A 17,007-nucleotide genomic window follows, 5' to 3' on the forward strand; every position below is an offset into this window, starting at 1 on the left:
GTACATGGACCAGCTAATGCATTTGTGCTCTCACATGCAGCTACTTAAGTCGTAACTGGATCATTCGAGGTCTGCAGTTTACTTGGCTGTCAAGGCGGCTGTTATCAGCTGATAAAAGACCTGGAGTGGAAATTTACGGGTCAACACCAGAAGACAGTCTTAGAAAAAGAACTACCAGAATTAAAAAGCTGCTTTTTTTTTTTAGGCCAGTCACCATTCCATTTGTTAAAAATAAATCAAATTTAAAGTTACATTTGCATTTATATATATTCTAGACATAGTCTTTCAGTTCTGCTCATTAAAGCTAGTTTAGATACTACTTCAGAATAAGTGCCTTAGTTACAGCCCTTCACATCTACTAAGACGACTGCACAGTGTTGAGCCTTGACATTAGGACTCTGCTAATACTTGGTTATAGAAAGACAAAACAAAGTGGATAAGACATTTTTCAAAGGATGCTTTTTTTAATGACGGAACACAAACTAATTCACGTGCCAGATAACAGAAGTAGCAGCCTGAACATGTCTAAATTTAAGGCAGCAACATTGAAAGATTCATAAATTCTTTGATCAAAAATTATATTCTCTATAGCAGGCTGATTAATAGCTTTCCCTCTTCTTAAAAATAATATGCTGGAATGAACAAGCAAAGGCTCTGTCACATAACAAATCAGAGCTGTTGGTTTCTTTATTATGACTGCTTAGCAGGCCAGGTCAGAAGTTCAGATATCATCTCCCTGATGGTCCTGAGGGGCATGCCACAGAGGACGCCCTGATGCTTTGCCCTCAGCTCAATCATAGCATCCACAATCCTCTGCCTCCCCACCTCTAGGTGGAGCTGTGTCAGCTCTGCTATCAGAGTATCAAAGCTGCCCATAGTGTTGTGGCACAAAGGTTCCCTTTGCTGTAGGTGAGATGCAGACCACCTTCCTGTTCCTGATGCTGGGCTTAACAGGAGGCGGGGTTAGCAGCTGGAGAGAACAGAGGAACACACACATCAAATTTTATCAATGTCATTTTTCCATCAACAACAGCAATTTTGAGAACTGCCAATGAATTGTTAATCAGGGAGGTTTTTTTATTTACAAAAAAAAAAAAAAAAAAAAAAAAAAAAAGCAAAAGCATAGATCCAGTCCCAGTCAAAAGTTTAAGACTTGAAAAATGGCAAACAAGCCAGCTGACAGAAAATGATGAATAGACATTTTTGCAAAGATTTGGCCTTTCAAAGGGTATGTGGTCCTAAACTTTTGCTCAGCTTTAAAACAGCCCGTTTCAGTTTAAGTGTTTTCAATAAATTGCATGCTCAAGGAAGAAAAAAAAAAAAAACACCATTGTTAAGATCCAACCATGCAAAATCAGATTCCCCCCCCCCCCCCCCATTTTTCAAGTGGTCTTAAACTTTTGATCGGGACTGTATGTTCTGCTTCTAACAAAGATCTGAATGCACACTTAAAGTTTGATTGTTTTAGGACACCTAATGCTCGTCTGCTCACCTCAGTGCTGCTGGAGTCAGTCTTGGAGGTTTGTGGTTTGGCAGCGTCCTGTGAGGAATCAGGTTCAGAGGCCGAGTTCTGGCTGCTGTTCGTGGGTCTGCTGATGTGCTCCAAATGTAAAGTGCGACCTTGCATTCTGCATCCATTTAGCTCTTTCACTGCAGTCTCAGCAGACTGGGGGCCACTTAACATAACTATGGCAAATCTTCAGAACATAGCGAGTTGTTAAACTGGCATGCGTGTGCTGATTTGTGAAGCATTAGAATTTGCTACTAAAACCACACATAAAAAAGTAAACCTTCTAGAATTGAGTAGAAATGTAACATTTTACAGTTTTGTATAAAATTACAGCCCAGGACTTAATTCTAATCTCAGTGTCATTTAATGTAGGATAAACACTAGCATGACATTGCTACTGGACTTTTACATTATTACAAGCAATACATTAACATCTGCTTTTGACCAGGTAGATGATTTACTGTATCACTTTGCACACCACTGTGACTCCAGCGATTACATGGAGCAGGGTGAATACTGCCAGTCTAACAAGAATAGAAATCCCACATGGCAAAACATAATTCCCTAAAGAAAACTGGTGGCCCAAGAGTAAACAGACCTGCTGCAGGTGGAGTGGACACAAGGGTAAAGTAATGTGTTGACAGAAGTACACAAAAAAATATGACAGGATAATATCACAGATCACCTGGAATCAGCCAAACACACGCAAGTTTACTTTGATGTGGTTAAAGCATTTCATACTCAGGATTGGAGTCACTCCAAACATTTTGGTCTCCATTAACGATTTAAAGCCAAAAGCACAGGGAAACAGGGCCCATAATAATGTTTTCCTTAAGGAAAGAATTGATATAAAAACCTGAATGTGTGACTACTTAATAAAACAAGCATAAGGCTGAATAGTGGGGAAAAAAGGACCTCACCTCAAATCCTTTAAAGCAGAAATGCTGACTTCAGTGGGATGGTATTTGTCAAAGAGAAGCATCATGTCACTCTGACCGAGACAAAGTTTCAATTAAAGTCTACACTGCCCTCTGCTGGCGACCACACTGCAGTACAATGGTTTCACATAAAAGGATCATTACACAATTTAACTGGTCAATTAAAATTTCCAATGGAAAAACAACAACAACAACAACAAAAAAAACCAAAAAAACCAATAAATTTTAAATGACTACTCAAACAACATTGATGAGTAAATGTTCACCTCTGTCACATTGCTGGGCAGCTTGGAAACATACAGTACGGAGCTCATGGCCTCCTGACTGGCTGATTCTGGAATGAAAACAAGTAAACTGCGGCTACTTAGAAGAATTTTAATTCTCCAAATGTTCAGCCCTAATGCACTGTTCGCTCTCTCTCACCATCAGACAGATGTGCCGTCACCGGTGTGGGGTCCTGTCTCACAGCAGTAGCTACATCATCTTCTGGAAGCTCCAGCTCTTCCTCAGCATCATACCATTTCTCACCTGTGTTCACCTCTTGACCCGCAGACCCTGTCCACAAAAAGAATTCCTCAGATACCAGTATTCATAAATTGGTTACAGACACTTCTGCACATTATGGTTCAAACCTCCATCTTGAGGGATGAGGGTAGCAGCTCTCCTTGTACTCTCATTTTTATTTTTGAGCCGTTTTTCCTTTTCCTGACCAACCTGAGAAAAGAGAGGGAAAAAAAAAAAGTTGACCTGGTCATGGTAATGAGGCCCAAATACAGGAAATAAAAACAGCAATTATTTAAAAAACAAACAAACAAACAAAAAAACACCCACCCACACAAAAACAAAAACACCAAGCTGAAAAAAAGGACGTGAAAAACAAATATGTGAAGAACCTTTCCGCCTTGAGCATCAGGACGTCCACCATCTCCACTTGGTGCATCCAGCTTCTCCTGGGAGCTGCTTTGGATTAGAAAACATGTCATTATTTGGGGGGTCTGATCTACTCAATAACTGAACCAAAATAACATACAACTACACCGTGTTCCAATTATGCAAATGATATTTTTCTCTGATTTTCCTAAATAGTCGATTCAAATGACAGTCAGCATAATTTGAGTCATCAACCATTAGAGTATAACTCAAATGTTACTCAAAACTGCCAATGAAAACAGTAGGTTTCTCAAAAATAACTGAAAATGCACTGTTCCAAATTATTACACACAGTTTTAAAACATTTTATAGATAGTAGAGAATTGAAAATGGTCATTTGTTGAATTTGCAGCATTAGTAGATCAATTTTACTGAAGTCAAAAGCTATTTCAATCAAAAACATCTGAACAGGTCAAAGCTACATATTAACATAGGACCCCTTATTTGATAGTAGTTTTACAATTCTTGCATCCATGCAACTTGTGAGTTTTTGGAAAGTTTCTTCTTGAATGTCTTTGCAGGATGTCAGAATAGCCTCCCAGAGCTGCTGTTTGGATGTGAACTGCCTCCCACACTCTTATTTTTTTTGTTTGAGGATGCTCCAAAGGTTCTCAATAGGATTGAGATCAGGGAAGAATGGGGACCACACCGTGAGTTTCTCTCCTTTTATGCCGATAGCAGCCAATGATGCAGAGGTGTTCGCCGTAGCATAAGATGGTGCATTGCCTTGCATGAAGATGGTTTTGTTGCAGAAGGCACCGTTCTTCTCTTTCTACCATGGAAGAAAGTGGTCAGTCAGAAAAACTCCACATACTTTGCAGAGGTCATTTTCACACCTTCAGGGACCCTAAAAAGGCCAATGAGCTCTCTCTCCAGGATTCAAAACATGACTCCACCACGTCCTTGCTGACGTTGCAGCCCTGTTGAGACATGGTGGCTGTCCACCAACCATCCACCACTGCATCCATCTGGACTATCCAGGGTTGCATTGCACTCATCAATGAACAGGACTGTTTGAAAATTAGTCTTCATGTAGTTCTGGGCCCACTGCAGCCGTTTCTGCTTGTGAGCATTGGTTAGGGGTGGCCAAATATAAGGTTTATTCACAACTGCAAGTCTCTGGAGGATCCTACACCTTGATGTTTGCAGGGCTCCAGAGGCACCAGCAGCTTCAAATATCTGTTTGCTGCTTTGTTAGCAGCTGCTCTCTTAATCTGATGCATTTGTCTGGCAGAAACCTTCCTCATTGTGCCTTTATCTGCACAAACCCATGTGTGCTCTGACTCAGCCACAAATCTCTTACATTATGGTGATCACGCTTAAGTTCTCGTGAAATATCTAAGGTTTTCATTACGTGTCCAAGGCATTCTTAATAATGTGGAACATCCTTCTTTAGTAGTTTTTCCTGTAATTGGGCTCACCTGGCAAACTAATGATCATAGGTGTCCAAGATTGATTTCAGTCATCCAAAGAGCCCTGAGACACAATTCCATCCATGGGTTTAACTGAAAAACAACTTATTTAATCTTTATGACACTTAAACACAATTTGCATAATAATTTGGAACGCGGTGCAAGTGTGTGTACCTGTTTAGACCTCTTTGTGGGGCCCCAAAATTGATATGATACTATACTTGTGGGAAGCCACAGTCACTTTATGAAGACAAAAGTGCCCGTCCCCACAAGTTTGAAGGCATTTTTGAGACTCAAAATGCAGTTTTAGTGTCAGGGTTACAATTAGGTTATGGTTAGGTTTAGGCATTCATTTTTGATGTTTAGGGTAAGCAGCTAGGGAAAGCATTCTGTCAATTAGATGTCCTCACTAAGATAGCAAAATGATAGCGTGTGTGCGCGTGCACGTGTGTTTTAATGTACCAAGATGAGATTTCTCCCAAAACTTCACAAATGATCTAGACAGGAAGACAGAAAAAGAATTTATTTCCAAATAAAGTCCAAGTCATCACCCAGCCCCACCACAGAGCTGGCAGATGTATTGTTGCACCCCTAGTAAACATGTATCGATATTGAACCATTCGATACAGTGCTTTCAGTTCGGTACGCATATGTATCAAACAATACAACATTTTTAAATTTATTTTATCTACTTTTCTTCTGACGATGCTGTCTGTGTTGAGTGCTCAGTGGATCTGCGTTCGACTACTCCGCCTAGGCTGCACTGTCGAGCGCAGGTCCACTGAGCGCAGCGCAAGCTAGCAAGACAGAAGCTAAGCTCGTTGCAACATGGCAACTGCCTCAACGCTACCCGAAATTGAACCTCCCCCACCCTCATTCAGATCTGGCCTTTGGAACTATTTTGGTTTTCATGTGAAGTATGACCCTGATGGTAAGCGTGTCATGGACTAAAGTAAAACAGTATGTCAGATGTGCCACGCAATGCTCAATTGGTGGGAACTAGTGCGTTAGCGCAGTTAGCTCGTTAACGTCGTCCAGCCCCACGCACGGGGTGATCCGCGGTAGCTCGTTAATGGAGATTTGCCGCGTTATGGCGTTAATGTCATTTTAACAAGATTTACGCTGACAGCACTAGTGGGAACACAACAAATATGACTACACATTTACACCGACATCATCCTAGTGCAAAGACAAGTGGAAGCAGACAAAACAACAAGCACGCATGCTACAAACTTTACGAGTCATTTAGACAGCCGTTAGCACATGATTCTCCTTATTCTCCTCAGGCCTTCAACCTGATATGTTTAATATGCTGCTGAGAATATAGCCCAGAAGAAGCGTATAGTATAGCTTTTATTTTGGAAAGAGCCATTTCTCTGTAATAAACTCTCTTTTCCAAAGAGGAGTGATTTCTCGATCAGATAGATTTTTTTTATTTTTTATTATTTTGTTGTTTCAGAAACATTAAATTTAAAAACTGTACTTTTGAGTTAAAATATATATTTATAATTTTAATAAATGACAAATTGAAAAGGCATGAACATTTTTTTGTTTTGAAAAAATATCGAACCGTGACACCAAAGTATCGAACCGAACCATGAATTTTGTGTATTGTTGCACCCCTAATGTTTACCTGTGCAGGGATGTAACTTGATCCTGTGAGTATCTCCCCAGAGTCAACAGATAAAGGCTTCAGTTGCTGCAGGGGAAGCCCTACCTGAATCTTACTCTTCATCTCATTATAGTCCAACTCCAGTTTTTGGAGAGCACGTATAATGTTTGAAGGAGGATTCTTTGCCCTACGGTGAGATTCGGGACAAACACTATTGTCTCAGACAGAGGCTTATAGGCTCAGACACATATTGTAACTTGGTGCATACTTACACTAGGGTGAGCTGGTTTCCCTCAGTAGAGGTGTAGTATAGTCTCCAGCAGTGCTGTCTGCATATGCTGTACTGCAGTGCCAGGAGGGCTAGCTCTGCTTGCTGAGCACGGTCCATACACTCACACTCTTTATTCAACTTGCCGCCAACACTAGGGAGGGGGGGGGGGTTTACACACACTCACATTAAACTATACAGGTCATGCATAAACAGGTCATGCGTGCGTATATGTCACCTTTTTGTTTTCTCTTTCCCTCCCTGTGTTTTCTTCAGTTTGAGAAATTCCTGAAATATTAATAAACTATTTAAAAATGTTTTGCTGGAGCTTCTATGAATGACAGCTGTTTGGGTTCCAATCTTACCTTGGCGAGATAGTCCAGATCTGCCATGCGTACTTCAGTGTTAATGTGTTTGTCAGCTGTTTCCAGGTCCTCAGTTTGAGTAAAGACTGACAGGCACTGCACCACCTCAGTGCCAATCATCGCATCACAGGTGGGGACGCAGGGCATAGGGGAGGTGTGCTTATCTACACTTTTTACCTTGGTGGCAGACTCATATGACCTCAAGGTCTCAGTGCTGGCTTCTGCTGTAACATCATTATTAGTGGTGACTGGACACGAGTGACCGCTCCGGTTTTGTTCTTTCAGACTGTCATTAGCCAGACAGACAAGGATGCTCTTATCATCCTCCATGAGGCTATGGAAGGTGTCGCTTTGATCTTCAAAGGTTAAGTGAGTTGATGCAGTATGGTCAGTACCATGCATATCCTCATCTCTGCATATATGTTTTGTGGCGTTTTCTTCAGCTTGGCACAGAGGAAACTTACCCTGTTCTGGCTCCACTGCCTGCATAATGCTTCCATCGGTGTACTGTGGATCAATCATCTGAATCCTGTCAGTACTGCTGCAGTCTAGGAGAGACTCTTTGGTAGCCATTGGCCATTCTGACCTGTAACATCAAATAATGTTACTCATTACTCTCAGTCTAACAGGTAGTGCTGTTATAGAAACCAAGTTCTTGTAAATATAATTAGAGTGGCGTAAGAGTTTGGTCTATGGAAATTGCATTTTGTGTTTACTTGGGTTATTTTGGTCTAATATCTAATCTAATGTCTTTGTTTGATGATTTCAAATATTTAAGTTTGACAAACACACAAATAATAGAAAATCAGGAAGGGGGCAACATATGCACGACATTGAATATGCTGCAGATTTAGAAAACTAAATTTTTACATTTCTTTCCAATGTCTAAAATAAATTCATTCACTCTGTAGTTGGGGATAATTTAAATTCACAGTTGGTTTAAAGTAGATGTCCGTAGACACAGACAGGAGCACCAAAGCTGAAGTCAAAAAGCTGGACACTGTCAGCAGCAACATGGATTTTAGACATGCAACACACATCCTGTGGGCCCACCATCCGCCAGAGGCGGCGTAGGGGTCCGGTGCAAGGTGCTTCAGGTCGCTGTCAAAGGCAGGTCCCTTGCAATTTGATTACTCAAGCTGGCCATGGGAAAAGGGAATGTCATCTGTCTGGTATGGAAGGAAACTGAAGTGATGCACGAGGTTGACAGAAAGAAAGAGTAGATGTAGCTGGTTCACCTGAACTGACATATTGGGTCTGAAACTAGTCTCCTCAGAGGGGCTGGACTCTGCTCCAGTCTAGAGTTACATCAGTGAGAGCAGCAGGCAGGTATTCACCAGCCTCTGTGGCTTTGGTAACAGGTATGCACTGTCATTTGCACTTATGTGGCAAAATCATGGTTTAGAATGCCTTCTTGCCGGTCAGGGGTTCAAATCCAGTAAAGGGTAGGCTAGGCCCTCCATGCTACCCAAGGCTACCTAATGTGTATGTGCTACAGATAACAAGCCATACTGGCTTGTCTGTTGCTCATATTAACAAGGTCTGTGTGAGGTGTTGAATAGCTGTTTTAATGCTGCCATGCATGTAATCCCAGGGGAAGGGGTTACATGAAGAGGATGTGGAACTTATGGCTTTGGTAACACCAAACATCTAGACTAAGGGTGAGACTAGTAGCTCAATGTTCCAACATCCAGAAGCAGCAACTGCTATCACAACTAGAGGTTGATGAGGTACAAAAACAAATGCTACAGCAAAGGGAACCCAGGACATCAGCTCAAGGGTTGAGAAATCAACATCCCCGCCCTACGAGATTGGTTACCAAGCTCTAAGAACAACTGGTGGGTTGCTGTTGAATGCAAGAGCAGCTGACCTGAAGTTTATGACTAAGCTGGAAACCTGGATCCTCAGTGGCTGATTACCAAGCCTACGTAAAGTACCTGATGAAAGTCTACCAGAAGATGTGAATGCAGCATTATGGTCCATGGCCACTGTCACAATGTGTTTGGCTATACGGTAATTAATACCGCCCAAAAAAAGTCACTGGCTACCCTCTGCCACCCCTGCAGGCCACCGCCAGATCCTTCTGTCTCAGGAAAACCAGGGCCCTCACAGGTGACTCCTTGCACCCGTTCACCACCTGTGTGAACCGTCTGGTCGGCACCTCAGGTCAATCAGGTCCCACACCTCCAGACTCACTAACAGCTTCTTCACCTGGGCCAGTCGGACTGTTAACAAATACTACCCCCACTCACCTCACCAATCTGAGCCACAGTCTGAGTAACCCTCATCACTCAGGCCACTCGCATACAATCTATACTCAGACAAAGTCCTTTGCACTGTTTCCAAGAACTTTGTTCTCCAATATGTGTCATTGCTTCTTTTCTATACGTTCCTCTAGTTTGTCTACATTTCTCCTGTTTGTTATTTATTCCTAATGTCTTATTTTATTCCTGCAGAGTTGGTGTGGAACACCCATAATTTCATTTTACATATACATTGACAATAAAGGGCTATTCTAGTCCATCCTATGATGAACAGCCACAAAGAACAGTGTCCTCAGTGGAGATGGAGCATGAAGGGAAGTAAGCTAACTGTCGGAACTGCAGGAAGGCGCAATGTAAAAAGCGGGGCCTAAGAACTGTCCACACCTGTGGCCTTAAAAACTGCTAAACCAAGCCAGCCTTGGCTAGCAGCTCGAAAAGGTACACCAGAGAGACAGAAGCAGTAAGAGCCTCACCAAGGCTGAAGATGGAGCAACATTGGGAAAAGGATGCAACACATAACAACAATGCTCAGCGATTAGTAGAGCTCAGCATACCGTAGCAACATTACTGAACAGGATCCAAGAACGTCTCAAGTATAAAGAGTTTGGACAGGACCAGGTCCTGACATGACTCACACCTACTCAATAAAAACACTGCCCTAGGACTCAGTGAAATAAGATGCATACTTACTGTGATGGACTGAAGTTTGCACTCTGGCCTTGTAGCCCTGAAATCTGGTTCCAGGGCTCAGGCTTTCTCCTCTGTCGACATACCTCGAGGTCCGTGTCCAGAGAAACGCTCACCAGGCCGGCTGGTTCCTTGCACACAGCTACACAGCTGCCCGTTTGAAATGAGCACCCATCTTCATTCAGCTGGCACAGTGGCAGTCCCTTTCAAATAACAACAGTGATTTGTCTTTTAAAAAATACAACTTGGACTACACAAACTAAAGCTCTTTAAACACACTTACAGGTCTATAGCAGGCCTTCTGATCATTTGTTCTTTGTGTGACGGGGCTGCTGCAAGCTGCACGGAAGCCACCAGGCATGTGAGCCTGCCCAAACAGCTTTTCTTGATGCTCGTTCCTGTTACAGCCAAGCAAAGTTAAATTCTCCCTACTGGGGAGCATCTCCAAGTCCAGGTGAGTGCTGGGTGTTCCTTGAATAAAAAGCAAACAAATGGAACTGTTACAAGATTGAAAGTATGTGAATGGAACTTGGTCTCTAGACTCTGTAATCTTCAATTAATACTCATTAAATTTGACAGTTTGAGACAAGAAATAAGCCTTGTTCTATACTATGACGTATTGTGAAATTTATTTTTACTACAATTTTGTTGTCATTGCCTGTCTGACACGCACAGTGGGATATCTCCAACTGCAGGATCAGTAACCTGAACTTATACCAGGAATTATCCGAAAGTTACAGGACTTCACTAATTAAAAAAACGATTCCAGATTTAAAGATCTTCTCTTCAAAGTCATCTTTCTGTGCAACTGTGGCCCGCTTTTAGCACGATTATCGTTTTTAGATAACTAACTTCTCTTGGTCCATTTGCATGGTCTGCATGTGCCTGTGTGGGTTTCTTTTGGGTTCTTTCCACAACCCAAAGACATGCATGTTACATTTTGATTCTTGGCAATGGATTTAACACAGAAGATAAAATCCTGTCTAAATTAATAGATATTTTAATATCTATTAAGTGTTATTCAGTTGTAAAATAAAAAGAAAGAGCAAGAGAGAGAGAGAGTACGAGAGAGAGAGAGCGAGAGAGCTTTTGATGGCAGGCCTGAAAGAAAAAAAAAAAACCGTTTTGAGCATATCCAATAACTTCTATGGCCACAGGCGTAGAACATCGAGCATCTAGGAGTGCAGACTGCTTCTACAAACACTTGTGAAAGAATGTGTCACTCTCAGGAGCTCGGTGATTTCCAGTGTGGCACTGTGATAGGATGCCACCTCTGCAATAAGTCCAGTCATGAAATGTCCTCAATACTAAATATTCCACAGTCAGCTGTTAGCTGTATTATAAAGAAGTGCAAGTCATTGCACTTCTCAGCAACTCAGCCACAAAGTGATAGGCCACACAAAATTACAGAGTGGGGTCAGCAGGTGAGGCGCACAGAGGTTGCCAATTTTCTACAGTCAGTTGCTACAGACCTCCAAATTTCATGTTGTCTTCAGATTAGCTCATGAACAGTGTGTAGAGAGCTTTGTGGAATTGGTTTCCAATTCCATGGCTGAGCAGCTGAGGAACCCAACAGAAGTTGGAATGAGAGAATAAAATGGGTAGAGGGTTGGAAATCACACCTTCGAGTTGGGCTATTATCTGTCTAAGTCAGAGCCATCCAGTGAAGCCAGAAGGTGAGTGCACCAGCAGCATTAGTGACAGCTGAATGTGCTCGAATCCGTATCCATTTACTGTGCTGACACCAACCAAACGTTGACAAAGCACAAGGCCACTAACAGGCATGTTAAATATTCATTTTGTAAATTTTTATTTAAAAAAATTAAAGCAAAAAGTAGGTAAAAATAAAGTAAAACAGGTAGACAGCTAATGGACAGGAGCTGAAAATACCGTCTATTTTGGAAGAGGTCCTGAGAATGAATATTAGTTATGTTTTTTAATTGGCAGAGTCCCAGAACTATCCACCAATACCAATAGCACAATGTCCAAAACAATCTGATTAATGCTTTTAAAGGGGTTTCTGTTTTCTGCCTCAAGTGTATGAGATGATAGATCTATCTATCTATATTATATTACCACATCCAGCCATCTCTGTTCCTGCAGTTGTAAACCTGTAAAGAACATGAATTTTAGTGAAGTGATAGAACTTGTCTGATATGTGTCTTCACAGTAACACATACATGTGCTGGCTGGCTGTCACAGCTGTCTGGGCAGGACTGCTCCTATCTGTAAATTTAAAAATAAATTTAGTCATTAGCACACCTAATGCAAGATTTTAGTACTATAACATACTTACCCTTCACATGAACGTGATGCCTATGTATTTCTAAGGCAGGATGTCTTTGCAGGAACTGATGAAACCCTCCTCCTTCTAGGGAAAAGAAAAACGTGATAAGGTAACTAAAATTCATTTTCAATGCATGAAAATGTGCCTACACCTATACACAAAAATGCTGAAACTTATAACTGTTCTACCAGTTATTTAATTTGCTCATCAATGTGACAACTCTAGGTGATATTTTTTGTTACAAATGTTACAAATCTAGAGGGAGTTTGGATGCTCTTCTCGTGTCTGTATGGTTCTCTCAGAACAACTTTGTTAGGTTAACTGGCATTTGCTCTGAATGGTTGCCCTCCCCCGACTCCCCAGTTGAAACAGGAAACATATTAGCCAATCATGTACTGACAGCAGATATCAAAGTTCTGTATTTTCATTTGTAATTTGATTAGTTATTTCCAGATTAAGTTTGCTTGTTTTGGCTAAGTGTCATTATTTAAACCTTTTTTTTTTTTCGTTTCAACTATTAAAGAAAAAAAAATATTCGTACAGCAACTGGAGTAGCTGCTTACTTTAACTTAGTTTAACAGTTTCTCTCTGACCTTTCCGAGTTAACTTTATGAGGACTAGAAAAGTTTGCTTTACAAAACCAGTGCTGGCAAATGATATAGGGACTGCAATTCATTTTAGATCACTTTAATGGTTAATTGCATACTAAGCACTCCAAATAAAATAAGAAGAAAAGTTATAGATTCCCATGATCAAGGGTTGTTTGTGTAGCCTTTGTGGAAGGCTCTGTGCAGGAATGCGGGAGTGAACCGGAGCAAGGTCGAGAAACAGTAGCGCTCACAGTAAGATGGTACCTTAGGCGCATGAAACTGGGTAACAGGTCAGGGAAAAGTGTGTGTGTGTGTGTGTGTGTGTGTGTGTGTGGCCATCCCTAGGTGAAGCTGCACCCAATGGAGGAGAAGAATGGGCTAAAGCAGGGGTGGGCAACTCCAGGCCTCGAGGGCTGGTGTCCCTGCAGGTTTTAGATGTGTCCTTGAACCAACACAGCTGATTTAAATGGCTAAATTAGCTCCTCAACATGTCCTGAAGTTCTCCAGAGGCCTGGTAACAAACTAATCATGTGATTCAGGTGTGTTGACCCAAGGTGAGATCTAAAACCCGCAGGACACCGGCCTTCGAGGCCTGGAATTGCCCATCCCTGGGCTAAAGTCTAAACCACCGCACTTCTCAACAGGTTTTGACCAATCAGACAGAAGCACATTCTCTTTTACAAATACCACTAGTACTGCTGGTTAGCATCATCTCTCTGGAATGGGAAAACCTGGATTGGGACTGAAACCCTCTTTTACCTTAGATAAAAAGAACATGCAACAACTTCATTTATTCATTTTTTCCTAAACCACTGTGTCTTTTAGACTCCATTCCAACACAACTCTTCAGTTCTACTATTAATTAATTATTAAATTTTAAATATGATCAGTTTCTATTAACAGGATGTGTATCACGGGTTTTCACTTTAGCTGCAATGAAACCACTAATTAAAAAGCTTTTACTCAATTCAGCATTTTAGCCAACTACAGACCAATTTCTAACCTCCATTTTTATCTTAAAAAGTCTTGAAAGAATTACTGCTAAACAGTTAACTAAATTCCAAAGGAATGGTTTTATTTGAATGGTTTCGTTCTGGATTCACAGTGCATCATAGCACAGAAACAACACTAGCAAAGTTAACAAATGATCTTTTCATGGCCCGTCATAGTGGACTGCCTCGCCTGTTAGACTTCAGTGTAGCATTCAATAGCACCAACCACAGTATTTTACTGCAGTGATTAGAACACACCACTGATATATAAAGGAAATATTCTGAATTACATCTGATAGATACCAATGCTTTATGTAAATGGAGAGCCGTCTTCACATATGAAAGTTAATCGTAGAGTTCCACAGGGTTCGGTGCTGGGACCAGTACTATTAGCATGACATATACGTCCCTTAAGTAACATTATTAAAAAACAGAATACATTTTCATTGCTATGCAGATGATTTGCAGCTTTATTTATCTATGAAGCCTGATGAGGGCATAAAGATATGTCCTTCAACATGCATAAAAAATATGTAGGAATGTTTTCTTTCATCTGCATAATCTCTTAACATTGGAAGCATCCAGTCTCAGAGTGATGTTGAAAAACTAGTTCGTATGTTCATTACAGCTAGGCTGGGCTATTGTAATTCATTATTATCAGGTCAAATGCTCCCAAAAAGGCTTCACTTAATCCAAAATGCTGCAGCAAGAGTACTGGGACTAGAAAGAGAGAGTACATTTCCCCTATATTAGCATCTTTTCATGGCAACCTCTTAAATCCAGAATTGCATTTAAAATCCACCTCACATACCAGATCTTGAATATTCAGGCCCCATCTTATCTGAAAGACCTAGTAGGGGCATTTTACCCCATCACAGCACTTTGCTTTCAACCTGCATAGCCTTCAGCTTTCAGGCTCCTCTTCTCTGAAACCAGTTCCCAGTTTGAATCCTGACAGACACACTCCCTACTTTCAAGACTGGCTTAAAACTTTTCTTTTGATAAAGCTTATAGTTAGGGGAATAAAACATTTTCAAAAAGACAGGCATTCAAAAAGCCTGGAAGTCTGCTGCCCAAAATCACATTGGCAATAACAAGAAACTGGCGCATTGAAAGCAAAATATGGTGTGGTGTGGCAAAGACATACACAGTACTATAAGTCCTAATACATTCTCTTTCACATCTTTCTTGACCTCTTTATGTTATTCCCCAAGGACGAAAGGTCAGGAAAAGACAGGTCACTTTTTTCCTATTCAACCACAATTTTTGTTGAGGTGGTACAAATTCAATCCAGTAGCTACTGTTAACGCTAAACGTGCAAAATAACTTTCAACTTTCCGGAGTCCACTGCAACAAGCTACTGACTTTTTTTTTTTTTTTTTCACTGTTTGAGTTTTAAAAAGTTACTGCAGTTTTCATCAACCATTAAGTCACAGTATGTTTCACGGATTGCAAAGACTAGTGCTGCGTCAACCCTGGTCAAAGGGAGGGCCAGTTGTGGACAGCTGTGGTGGGAGTACCGACACATACCCTGTATGAGCTTTCTGTCCTCGGGTGACAAACGCAGATACCAGCCCAGCAGCTTGGAGTCAGTTAAGGCCAGTTGCGGATAAGCAGCCACCAAATCATACACAGACCTGAAAGCAGAACCACGTCTCCTTTTTTTGGTTCAGGTTATTTAGCTGGACACAGAAAACTGTCGTGGTTACATACCTGTCCAGAAAGAACTTCCTGCTCTCCTCTGTTGATGCAGAAACCGACGTTAAGACAAACAAATGACAAACTAGTAAAATGTAGTTACTGGTCAAGTTTGCGGTACAGAACACTCTTTACTGAGTAAAAGCCTGGACACAGAATAATATCATTGCGGTCGGACATAAATTGGGACTACTTTTACCCATGATTTCATACTTACGTGGACTGGGTCTTTTAAAATCCGGATTGTAAAAACTGCTTTCTGCCCACACACCCGCAGAGTAATGAGGTGCCTCGTGAAAAAACATGCGTGGAAAGTCACGCCACGATGTTTGATAAGAAGCCATGGGTTGGGTGTCTATAGAAGTCGTCCAAACGTAAAAAGGCCACGACGTCCGCCACGGGTCACGCGTGTAGCACGGCTCCATTATAACCGCGAAATGGCGTCAGCTAAACACGTGAACGTAATGACGGCTAATGTTAGCATTAAGCAAAGCTAATGTTTGTTTGTTAGCATTTGAATTTTCGGTTTCTCGTTTAATATTTCTGAAAATAAAAAGGCATACACGCTTCTCCTTTAAGTTTTCGGAGTTAGCTTGCTAACTTGTTAGTTATGTTACATCCAAACCCCGCGTTACTCTCGAGGCCTTCAGTTGTCTCATAACTACAATAATGGAAGATATATTTTCTCACTCCACTTCATTTTAGCCATGCCGGGGAATTCGTCAAAGTACAGGAATAGTCCACTCTCTAATTTTACCTTTAGTTAATCTTCGCTATTGCCATTTGTGAGCTTTAACATTATCCTCCTACGACACATGCAGCGAGGTCTGTAGGCGAAGGACAGTCAGTTTACCCTGTTGTCACTTACCTCAGTCTGGTAGTTGAGAAGACATACAGATACAGAGATCAAACACTTTGATCTCCGTAATGTCTGTAGTCTGTATGTCTCACTTTTCTTAATAGAATAGCACTCAGCAGGTAACTTTTTTTGAGGGGCGGGATTACATATATTTATACACAGTACAATTTTATTTGAACATTGAGAAAAACTAATACAATTCAAGTACAGTTTTCATTAGAGGTGTGCGGATCGATGTGTTAATTATTTCTTTGGAAAAAGTAAACCTCAAACATGCACATGCACCTCAAACATGACATGAAAAATGTCCGAATCTTTTTTTGTGTGTGCTTTAGAGACAGAAAATTTTAAATTCCAGGTCTCCAAAAGCTCAGTTTCAAAACACATGAAAAGGTGAAAGGTGTGTTTTTTTGTGTTAACTAATTATTGTGGAAAGTAACGATCGCAGTGATGATTAAAACGTGTTCAGAATTTGCAAATTGAGAATTCATCTCATAAGTCGTGGCACACTACTCTCCCCCAGTTAGCTGCCCTAATACTTTTAAATTATTGGTACTGATTGTATCGATATCAAAATTTGTAGTGGCACAGCACA

General features: G+C 41.1%; 1 protein-coding gene across 7 annotated transcripts; it reads right to left on the reverse strand.

Annotated features, from left to right (window-relative positions):
- Window positions 1-423: 423 nt before the first annotated feature.
- On the reverse strand, window positions 424-16,383 carry rbm44 (RNA binding motif protein 44). Of its 7 annotated transcripts, XM_006805781.3 has the most exons (21): window positions 15,771-16,383; window positions 15,569-15,596; window positions 15,386-15,492; window positions 12,283-12,357; window positions 12,167-12,212; window positions 12,063-12,097; window positions 10,270-10,457; window positions 9,990-10,189; window positions 7,500-7,621; window positions 7,036-7,391; window positions 6,909-6,958; window positions 6,675-6,824; window positions 6,424-6,589; window positions 5,253-5,287; window positions 3,342-3,408; window positions 3,081-3,162; window positions 2,872-3,003; window positions 2,715-2,782; window positions 2,431-2,501; window positions 1,493-1,697; window positions 424-970 (listed from the first exon to the last, which is right to left on the reverse strand). In XM_006805781.3, exons 1-21 carry the CDS (start codon window positions 15,976-15,978, stop codon window positions 863-865), a joined length of 2,499 nt encoding a protein of 832 aa, XP_006805844.3. In that variant the 5' UTR covers window positions 15,979-16,383; the 3' UTR covers window positions 424-862. The 7 variants fall into 7 exon arrangements, with proteins under 7 accessions (XP_006805844.3, XP_087685936.1, XP_087685935.1 ...); XM_087829810.1 differs by having other exon boundaries at window positions 3,342-3,405; window positions 7,036-7,621; XM_087829809.1 differs by having other exon boundaries at window positions 7,036-7,621.
- Between the last annotated feature and the right edge of the window lie 624 nt (window positions 16,384-17,007).

This window comes from Neolamprologus brichardi, chromosome 16, assembly GCF_056152115.1.
Source record: "Neolamprologus brichardi isolate AB-2024 chromosome 16, ASM5615211v1, whole genome shotgun sequence".
Lineage (NCBI taxonomy): Eukaryota > Metazoa > Chordata > Actinopteri > Cichliformes > Cichlidae > Neolamprologus > Neolamprologus brichardi.

Coding starts and splice junctions, on each gene's coding strand:
- rbm44 (XM_087829809.1), bottom strand. CDS start 15,978: ATGGAGCCGTGCTACACGCGTGACCCGTGGCGGACGTCGTGGCCTTTT. Junction 15,597..15,770: donor TTTTAAAAGACCCAGTCCAC/GTAAGTATGAAA, acceptor CTGCATCAACAG/AGGAGAGCAGGAAGTTCTTT. Junction 10,190..10,269: donor AGAAGGCCTGCTATAGACCT/GTAAGTGTGTTT, acceptor GTTATTTGAAAG/GGACTGCCACTGTGCCAGCT.